General features: G+C 39.8%; 2 protein-coding genes across 2 annotated transcripts in view; both read right to left on the bottom strand.

The window, feature by feature from the left end:
* WDFY3 (WD repeat and FYVE domain containing 3) overlaps window positions 1-1096 on the bottom strand; it is a 245607-nt gene extending 244511 nt beyond the window's left edge. Inside the window, exon 1 of the mRNA XM_006885255.1 lies at window positions 917-1096. Within this exon, the coding sequence (XP_006885317.1) occupies window positions 917-1096 (180 nt within the window). The remainder of the gene's footprint in view (window positions 1-916) is intronic.
* Window positions 1097-3931: 2835 nt separating this feature from the next.
* Window positions 3932-4186, bottom strand: LOC102868339 (NADH dehydrogenase [ubiquinone] 1 alpha subcomplex subunit 3-like). Its single transcript, XM_006885254.1, has one exon. The coding sequence runs from the start codon at window positions 4184-4186 to the stop codon at window positions 3932-3934; it is 255 nt and encodes an 84-aa protein (XP_006885316.1).
* Between the last annotated feature and the right edge of the window lie 6242 nt (window positions 4187-10428).

Raw genomic sequence — 10428 nt, 5'->3', positions numbered from 1 at the left:
GCCTACTATTTGGTCCTAAAAGCCTTCTGAGGTCCCAACTCTTCTCACTATTTCTTAGTTGTTGGAATTGACGGAAACCTCATAAGCAGTTCCTTGCTTCACCTCTGCCTTGCATGCAGACTTCCAAGCTGTTAAGCAACTTGGTGGTGGATAGAATTTGCTCCAGGACTTAAGCATAATAAATGACATAGTTTAGCCTCTGCATCTTGTCGTTCCTAACCTTTATACTGTAACTTGATTTGTGCTACTATTAGAACCTCTACTTGGAACACTATTGCTTTTTAATTTTTGACTCATGTACTTTTAACTTGTTAGCTAAATTTGTGTCTTCTAGGCTGCAACAGTTCCATGATACGTCTTCAAGGCTATGAACATGTACGGCTAAGCACAATTGATAACAGTGCATCTAAATTCCAAGATCAATCTCCCTAATAGTCTATGTGTTTCCTATTGCCAAAGGGGCCCTTTAGAGTAGTGAGAGAAGATCTTCACCCTGAAACCTACAGCATCCTTTTTCAGCAGGAAGTAGCTAAGAGAATACGCCGTCCCCTTTTCCTTATGAATCAGGGTGAAGTCTCTCTCAGGGAGGAGTGATAGGGAATGGCAAAGGACACACTGACAAAGGAGATTAATCAGAACTGGCTTTGACAAGCACTGTGGCAATTGGACAATTAAAACAGACTTTCAAGGGGGAAAAAAAGAAGAGGGTAGAGAAAATAGTGCAACAATGAATGAATGGAAACCCAAAATCTCTGTAAATTTTCATTAAAATTAATAAAATTTAATTAAAAAAAAAAAGAGAGAGAGAGAGAGAGGAATGAGAACATCAAGCTTCTCAAAGATTACCACATCCGACAAGGGACTGACATATAACCTCCTGGAAGGTACAGGTATGTGACCGACAGCCTGGACTTACCCTGTTAAACACCGGCAGCATCATGTACAGTTTCTCTTCTTGCTCCTTTTGAGTCATGTGCCGAGGAGGATGGCACAACTCTGTGAAGAGCCGGCGGAGGTGCATCAGTCCTAAGGCGTTGTCTTGTGGGCTACACTCCTCCTGCCTCGGCCGCCCCATGATTCTTTTCACCATGTTCATCTTGGCTGGTTGGTGATAAACACTTCTCAATACTATGGGGAGATGGTAACAAACAGTCAAAATGTCATCATCACTCCAAGCTGCAAGCACTGTGAAACAAAATTCTAAGAGATTTTTTTTCCCCACTTTAAACAGAAAAGGTATAAAGTTCATTTCCAAAAGCATCCTAGTATGAACTGAAATATTAAATTATTTCCGTTTCTACTGGATTTGCCACAATTTGTATCAAGTATAAACATTAAAGGGATAGACAGCAAACATCTGCGATGAGATCAGGCTCTACAAGTAAAGGGGCCACTAATCTCATCATTAATGCACTGGTCAATAGATCAGCACATGTCAAAATAAAAGAATAGAGCATTCACCTCAAATTATCTAAACAATAAAACAAGAAACAAATACACAAAAGTTTCTCTAAAGTACATTAAGTTTTTTTATAAACACATATGGACTCATACACACATAGATACATACATACATATCTACAACATTCAGAAAACCTTTTCTACATGAAGAAACATACCCTGGGTACTTGCTGAAAAGTTTACTTTCTATTATACTTTTAAAACATGTAAATTAAATAAAATTTTATCTCCATATATTTCATAAATTATTTGTAAGACAAATAATTCTCAAGTAACTAAAGATCAATAATTCAAAGACAAGAACAATTCCCTTTTGCAGATCATATTAATGGATTATAACAAGCATTTTACAAAGCAAAATGGTATCGTTTAAAAGACAGACTATATGGTATAAGGATAACTCTTATTTTGTGGTTGTTATGGTTGTTATGTGCCATCGAGCCGCCTGAGACTCATAGCGACCCTATGTAAAACAGTCCTAAACCCTGCTCTACATTGTCCCAATCTTACTGTCTCTGATACACCTACCTCTATTACCTTAGTCACTAAATCAATCCATCTCAGCAAGGGCCTTCCTCTCCTGCGTTATCCCTCTCCAACAACTGATCCTTCCTTGTAATATGTCCAAAGTATGTCAGACAGACCTTCAATATCTGTGCCTCCTAGGAACAGCCTGGTTTCATCCTCTCCAGGGCAAACTTGTTCTTGGAGCAGTCCATGGCATATTCAATATTCTTCTCGAGCACCACAGTTCAAAGGTATCAATTCTCCCTCTATCATCCCTAGTCGCTGTCCAACTTTCTGATGCACTGCAAATAACTGTAAAGATTACGGGCTGAATCAGGCACACCTTAGTCACCAGACTGACATCATTGCTCTTCGGTACTTTGTAGAGGTCCCTGACTGCAGACTTTCTCAATGCAATTCATCTTTTAGTTTCCTGGCTGCTGGTGCTAAGAGTGTTGATTGTGGAGCCAAGCACACTAAAGTAGTTAACAATCTCAAGCTCTCCACCATCTATCATGATGTTACCAATTGGTCCAGTCGTGAGAATCTTTGTCTTCTTGATATTAAGCTTCAATCCATATTGAAGGCTGCAGTCCTTGACCCTCTGTAGCAAGCATTTCAGGTCCTCCTCAGTTTCGGCAAGCAGGGTTGTGTCATCTGCATAACACAGATTGTTGATGAATCTTCCTCCAATACTCATGCCACATTTCTCCTCATAGAACCCAGCCTCCCACATAATCTGTTCTGCATACTGACTGAAAAGACAGGAAGATAGGACACATACTTGACACACACCATTCTGAATTTTGAACCATGAAGTGTTTCCCTGCTCTGTTCTGACGACTGTCTCTTGGCCCAAGTATAGGTTTCACATTAGCATAATCAACTGTTCTGGGATTCTCAATCTTCTCAGAGTTAGCCACAGTTTGTTATGATCCACACAGTCAAATACCTTTGCATAGTCAATGAAACACAGATAGACATTCCTCTGGTATTCTCTGCTTTCAGCCAAGATCAATCTGACAATAGCTTTATTATCTCTCGTACCACGACCCCTTCTAAACCCAGCCTGCACTTCAGGTAGTTCTCTTTTGATGTGCTATTTCAGTTGTTTTTGGATAATCTTCAGCAAAATCTTGCTTGTATGTGATGTCAATGACACTGTTTGATAATTTCTGCACTCTTTTAGATCACCTTTCTTTGGAATGGGAACAAATATAGATCTCTTCCAGTCAGTTGGCCAGGTGGTTGTCCTCCAGTTTTCTTGACACAACTTAGTGAGCTTTTATTTTGGGATTTTTTTTTAAATGTTGTTTTTGGTTGTTGAGACTGTCGAATTGCAACCAACTCGTAGCTAACTGTTGAACAGCTTTTTAAAGGCAGTATATTGCATACCAGTTACATGCTCATCTTTTTCAGGCAGAGCAGCTGGTAGGTAGACTTTAATAACATGACTTTAGGTTGACAACTAAATACATTCCCACTAGGCCACAGCCTGAGGGGTACTTGTGCGCTGGTGGCCATTAAAACGTGGCTACTAACTGAAAGGCTTGTGGTTCAAAATCCACCCAGAGGTATCTCAAACAAATGCCTGGGAATCTACATCAGAAATATCAAGCCATTGAAAGTCCTACTGAATGTAGTTGGCACACAAAAGATCTAAGAGGTGACCCAGCAGCAATATGTTTAGTTTTTGTGAGGCAAATATGTAATGTATAATGTACCCCTTTCTGGAGCTTCATTTAAAAAATGATGTAAAAAAAACAAAACAAAACTCTATACAGTGGTTTGGAGTTTATTTCTCAAACACCACCTTTCAGAAAGTATCACCAGTTCCTTTCAAATCAGTTCTGAAATGTGCCAGTAATTAGTTCTCTGCAGACACATATCCAGGGTATCTTTTTTTTTTTGGTTTTCAGGTTTTTATTGGGGGTTGGAGGGGAGGGCCCACCCTCGGAGGTGCTCACAGTTTCTTCCGCCACTCCAGGCTGGGACCCAGGGGGTCCTGGGGGTGGTTGGGCATGTCAGGCGTGTTCCCATCATCTCGGAGGGGCACTGGGTAGCTGTAGGGGGTGACCTCATTGATCATGGAGGCATACTTGGTGTAGGGGCTTAACGAGGGCAGAATTACAGCGAGACCTGCGATGGTGAAGGACATGACCAGCACCGGCTCCTTGTCCCAGGCATTCTTGAGGAAGGCCGCGAGTCTAGTCGCCATTGTGGCCTCCGCGGCGGCAGCGGCCCAGGGTATCTTTTTTTTAAAAAAAAAAAATCTAGGGGCATATCTCTTTCCAGGATATCTTAACAAATGCAACCAGGAAGGTGGGGAGAACATTATGGACATGCAGAATTTGGAAAGAGTCATGTGCCTTTTTAATTTGTAGGGAAAAGCTGACTTACATTGATGATTAATTTTTAATTTCTCTGCATAAACACATGAACCAGGATGCTACTTAGGAGATGAATGATAAATGACAAAATTGGGTTTTATCAACTAAGTACCTGTCTCCTGATTTTCTTAAAAGCAGTAAGACCAAACATCTTAAAACAAGTCTGTCCTAGAGAATTTTTATTGAAGTCCTTGTTTGGCTACAGGCATATGCTTACGCATATTAGCCTAAAGGCAAAAGCGGCCATGACGTAAATCACTATGGGTCATGACCAGTGGGGTTGTCTGTACAGTGCTCACCTGCATGGAGTGTCTAGTATGCAATGAGGATTCACTAGATTCTAAAATGCTAAATTTAATGCACCTGGACACACATGCAAATATGTAAGCAATTAAACTGCAAAATATCGACGGCTAAGGGGTTAGAGTGGAAGGAGGAGTGGCGTCCACTTCCATAATAGCTTGCCTCCGCAAACCCTATGAACTTGGAGAGAGGATGAAAGGCACCCAAGCGTCAAGGACTCTCCTTCATAGGGTCACTATGGGTCGCCTGCAACTCGACGGCACTTAACAACAACAACAACAACAACAACAAGGGGTTAGAAGCAGTCCAGTTCAAAGTTTTTCAACATATTATCATAATGGAAAAATCAGTATGTCCTCTTAAAAACAAGTACACACAAACCAGACTGTACAAGTACACATATAAAGACATAGTCATACGTGTAAAAAAATTATTAAAATAACATATGTCAGGCTAGCATTTTTCTTGCAAATTCACAGGAAATAAAATCTGAAGCATAACAACTTTGAAACTTAGTCAACGTTTTAGACCATCCATAGTGCTGTTTCTCCTTAGCCTATAGTTAGAGTTCATGCTAAGATTTAAGGAATTTTTATCTTTATGCTAGGAAGCTCTGCTGGCCTAATGTTAAGGAGCTACACCACCATTCAAAAGGCATATCGTTCAAATCTACCAAATGTTCTGTGGGCGAAAGATGGACAATCTCCTTCGGTGTGATTAAACTGCCTCTAAAAACCTGCTGTAGGGTCAGGTTTGGGTCTGTTCTGACACAACAGTATACAACAACAATCATTCAGGAAGGCAGACTTATGAAGAAGAGCATGACAACAGAACTGGAAAAAGACTCATCCATGATTTGTGTAATGAAGATGAAAAGACTTTGCTTGCTGCAGAAGATCAATTCATTATGGATTATCTTTTGGTATCAAGAAAACCAAGTCCTCACCACTAGACCAATAGGCAAAAATCATGATTGCTGTTGTTGTTATGTGCTGTAGACTCACCTGCAACTCACAGTGACCCTATGTAAAACAGCTCTGAAGCGTTCCCTGTCCTGAGCCAATCTCACTAATTCCGACACACCTACCCCCACTGCCCTAGTTACTGTATCAGTCCATCTCATTCGGGGTCTTCCTCTACTGCACTGTCCCTCCACCCTTCTGAGCATGATGTCCTTCTCTAAGGACCAATTCCTCCTGGCCATGTGCCCAAAGGATGTGAGATGGAGCTTCAAAATCCTTGCCTCCAAGTAAAAATGTGGTTTCAACCTTCTCCAAGACAAACCCTTCTCCAGGACAGACCTATTTGTTTTCTTGGCAGTCCATGGTAAGTTCAAGACTTTTCGTCAGCATCACAACTCAAAGTCATCAATTGAAATTGTCAATGATTTACTCTTACTTGGATCCATAATCAATACCATTGGTACCAAGACTCAAGAGAGAAGGATATGCATTACATGATGCAAGTTTGCTTAAGGGACCTCTTCAAATTACTGAGACTTAATGGTGTCAGTTTCAAGACAAAGGTGTGCCTGACTCAAACCATGTCTTTTCAATCATATGTTATGTATCTGAGAGCTAAACAATGAATACAAATGACAGAAGAATAAATGTCTCTGAGATGGTACTGGTGAAGAATACGAAATACCCATCCCATGATTGCCAAATGAACAAATACACCTTGGATAAAGTGCAAGCAGAGTGCTCTTTAGAGTCAAGAATGGTGAAATTTCATCACACACATTGTCAGGAGGGGCTTGTGCTTGGAAAATGACATCATATTTGGAAAGTGGAGGATCAGCAAAACAGAGAAAGATGCTCAGTGGGATGGACTGGCACTCCCCACCCTGAAACCTGGAGAGACAATAATCACAACGAGCTCAATTATATCACAGATGATGAAGATGGTACAGGACAAGGCAAAGTACAGAGCACAGGTCTCTCTAAGTTGTAGTACACACAATGGCATACTGTTGTTATGATGCTGTGGGTGTGTGCCATCAAGTCAGAGCTGACTCACAACTGACTCTCCAGCAGTTTGCAGAGGCTGTAATTTGCACAGGAAGAAACAGCACATTGCCCTCCACCCCTGCACAGACACCCCTCCTCCCAGCAACTTATGGATATGAACTCGATGCCTCTGGGTTGACAGCACTCTGCTAAGTTACTTCCAAGATAGACTTATTTTGCACTTTCAGCATTCCATGGGATATTCAGTAATCTTCACTAACACCACATCAAATGTGTCAATTCTCTTTCAGAATCTCTTGTTTACTGTTGAACTTTCGTATGCATATTAGGTACCTGAAAATATCACAGCTTGGAATAGGCATGGTTTTATTTTCCAAGTGACATTCTTGATATTTAGCACTTTAAAAGGCCTTTGTGGTTCAGTGCTTTCTTAGAAAGTTCAGAACAGCAACATCATTTGATCCAGCAATCCCACTACTTGGTATGTACTGTCATTCCCGTTTTTCTCCAAATTAAAAAAAATAGTAATATATACATATATATACTATAGTTGGAATGAATTTTCTACGGGTCATAGTAGATTCAATGGCTTGGCACTGTTTTTGTTTTGTGCCATGACGTCTATTCTGATGTTATTATATACCATCCTATGAGAACTGACTCATAGCTTTTCATCGAGAACACTGGTTTTGCCTTTAAATGCTGATATTCAAAGGCACAAAACAGTATGTTTAAAATATTCTTCAGCAAGGAAAGAGATGAAATCCTATGTACTTGCAGTGTTATGGATCACCTCCATATGACCTTTCTCATCATCAGGTGAGAGGTCTTGTAACTCTCTCCTAATGGTTGAGTCACTCAACTCACTGTTATTGAATCTATTTTTACTCTTACTTACCCTCCATCTGGTTTCTGAGGTTGTAAATGAAAATGGAAAAGATGCCCTTATTTCTCCCCCACTGCCACCCAAGCCACTAGTGGATTCGAATTGCTAGGAATGCCTGGCTTTGGGTTAGCAGCAAAATTAGCAGCATAATTAGGTAGTACTCTGAAAATGAGTGGTAGCAGCATCAGGAGACCACTGTGGGACCGCATGGTGGTTCTGACTTTACAGAGTAAGTTACGGGGGTTCGTGGGCCCAACGATTGTGAGCCGAGAGCTTTCAGGTAGAAGGCTTCCTGTCAGAGTAGAGTACTTCTTGGCATTCTTTCACAAACTTAACACTTCACAAAGTTTTAAAACTTTTTTTATAATGCTTGACAGAATTTTATAATACTTGACAAAGAACAAATGGGGTTTGGCCATAAGACCCAGAAACACGGGGTTGGGTGAAAAGTCAATCTGCTAGTATAATTTAAAATCTTTCCCTAGCAAAAACCTATCTTGAGTTGTTTCTGATTCTGAATTGTAATCTACTACTTTTATAGTAAGACAGTTGTGTTGGCCTAGCGTTAAGGAGCTGTGCTGTCAGCCCAAAGGCATGAAGTTTGAATTCAACAAGCTGTCCTGTGGGAGAAAGGTGAGTAATCTCCTCTTAAGTAATTTCCTGCATCTGAAAACCCACTGGAGAGTCAGCTATCAGTCAGTTCCAACTTGATGGTACATAAAAACAATGACGCTTGTCTAATAAAAACCCTATACCAATGAATATGTGAGTTCTGTATCATTTTATTTATTATTAAGCCAAACAAAAATATTAAAAAGTGTCAGATTTAGTGAAAAGGTTGAAGAGTGAAGGCATGTCTGACCACCACCTCACAAGAATGAACCTTGGACTGCTGCTATTGATGTTTCTCCTCTTATGAGCTCAGACAAAACAATTCAATGTCTCCCATCTTATCATTTCTACATAGTGAAAATCTGAAGATGGTAAAATTTTTTAAAAAATAAACAATACATCCATATTATTAAATACTATACAGTTGTTAATAATTAGATACATGTATACAAGTGAAAACATATTATGCTTCAAAAAAACCCTCTAAAATAGAAATTTTAACATTACAATGTACAAAGTTCAAGTATTATCACTCCCACCTTTACAACTAGAAACTGCAGAACTAATACAAAACCCCAGGCATTTTCAGAGAACTGTGGTTGTAGGGCAAATCCCACCCTGAAACCTGGAGAGACAATAATCACAGTAGGGCTCTGCTTACCTGGAACAGGAGCTAGTGCATCTTCACACCAGCAAGAACAAATAAATAGTAAATTTGATGAATTGGTGAAGGCTGAGAACAAACTCCTTTAAGAGCAAGAAACTCCTCAAGGAACCCCCAAGTCTCTTCTCCCTCAAAGTCACTGGCAGATCTGAACTACTGTCCTTTTAACTGGTCACTGAGTGATCATCATTGAACCACTAAGACTTAAGAGTATATAAATCATTGCTGTTGTTGTTAGTAAGTGCCCTCAAATCAACCATGACTCAAAATGACCAATGAAAAACAGAGCTGAGCCTTGCCCCAACCTGTGCCATCCTTAAAAATCTCCTGCATGCTTAATCATGTCCACTGTTAGAGTCACTGGGCCAATCTATCTCCCGGAGGGCCTTCCATTTTATTTTGTCCCTCAGCCTCTCCTAGCATGATGTTTTTTCCTGTAGACTAGCATCTCCTGGCAATATGTCCAAAATCTGTGACACAAATATTCACTATCCATAGCCCTAAGGATCCCATCAGTAAATTAAGAACAGTGGGACAAGAACAAAAATATATGCATAATTGGAATGTGCATAAAAGAATAGAGAAGTAACACTTTCTAATGCAAATAATGTTCTATCTATCACATGCTCAAAAGGAAGTTCAGGGGAGCTCTGGTGGCCTAGTGGCAAGGAGCTGCAACTACAATCCCAGAGGCACACGGTTCGAATCCACCAGATGCTCTGCCAGGAAAAGGAGGGACAATCTCCTCCTGTACCAGTCAGATCTGATTTGATGGTACACTCACACAAAAACTTAAAAAAAAAAAAAGGAAGTTCAATTCAAAGTATTTTCATAAACATGGTATGCTAAAATTTTTTATAGTTGTTACAATACCTTGGAAAAATCACAATAAGACTAAAAAATTGTTTAAAATGTTATTTGCATAAAAATAATAAAACACAACTATGAGATATCATCTCAAGCCAGTAAGAATAGCAAAATGTAACAGAACAGCAAGCAACAAATGCTGGTGAGGTTGTGGGGAAACTGGAACCCTTATTCACTGTTGGTGGGAGCGTAAAATGGTGCAACCACTGTGGAAGGCGGTATAGCGCTTTCTCAAAAACTTGCAAATAGAGATACCACTTGACCTAACAATTCCACTACTGGGAATATACCCCAAAGAGATCATAACTGACATCCAAGCAGAAATATGCACACCCATGTTTATTGTGGCTCTGTTCACAATAGCAAGGAGTTAGAAACAACCTAAGTGCCCATCAACAAAAGAATGGATAGAGAAGCTGTGGTATATTCACAGAATGGAATACTATGCTGCACTGAAAAATAAAGGAACTCATGCAATATTATTCAAAATTAATAACCCTGGAGGACATTATGCTGAGTGAAGTATCTCAGTCACAAAGGACAAATACTGCATGGTGTCACTGTTGTAAAACAGGACTGACATCAGGGTTAGGGGAAGATTGAGAATGATGGGTTCAAGAATGTATACTAAATTGAAAGATTTTTTTTCTTTTACTTTTTCAAGAGGGTAGGGTACTTGGGGGGAGGGTTAGTAGGGAAGAAAAGTACAACAATGAATGAATGGAAATCCAAAGTCTCTGTAAATTTTCATTGAAATTAATAATAAAA

Source organism: Elephantulus edwardii, unplaced genomic scaffold (genome assembly GCF_000299155.1).
Source record: "Elephantulus edwardii isolate Elephantulus edwardi_28Jun2011 unplaced genomic scaffold, EleEdw1.0 scaffold00042, whole genome shotgun sequence".
NCBI classification, from domain to species: domain Eukaryota; kingdom Metazoa; phylum Chordata; class Mammalia; order Macroscelidea; family Macroscelididae; genus Elephantulus; species Elephantulus edwardii.
This window is presented reverse-complemented; position numbering and strand designations above follow the sequence as displayed.

Coding starts and splice junctions, on each gene's coding strand:
- LOC102868339 (XM_006885254.1), bottom strand. CDS start 4,186: ATGGCGACTAGACTCGCGGCCTTCCTCAAGAATGCCTGGGACAAGGAG.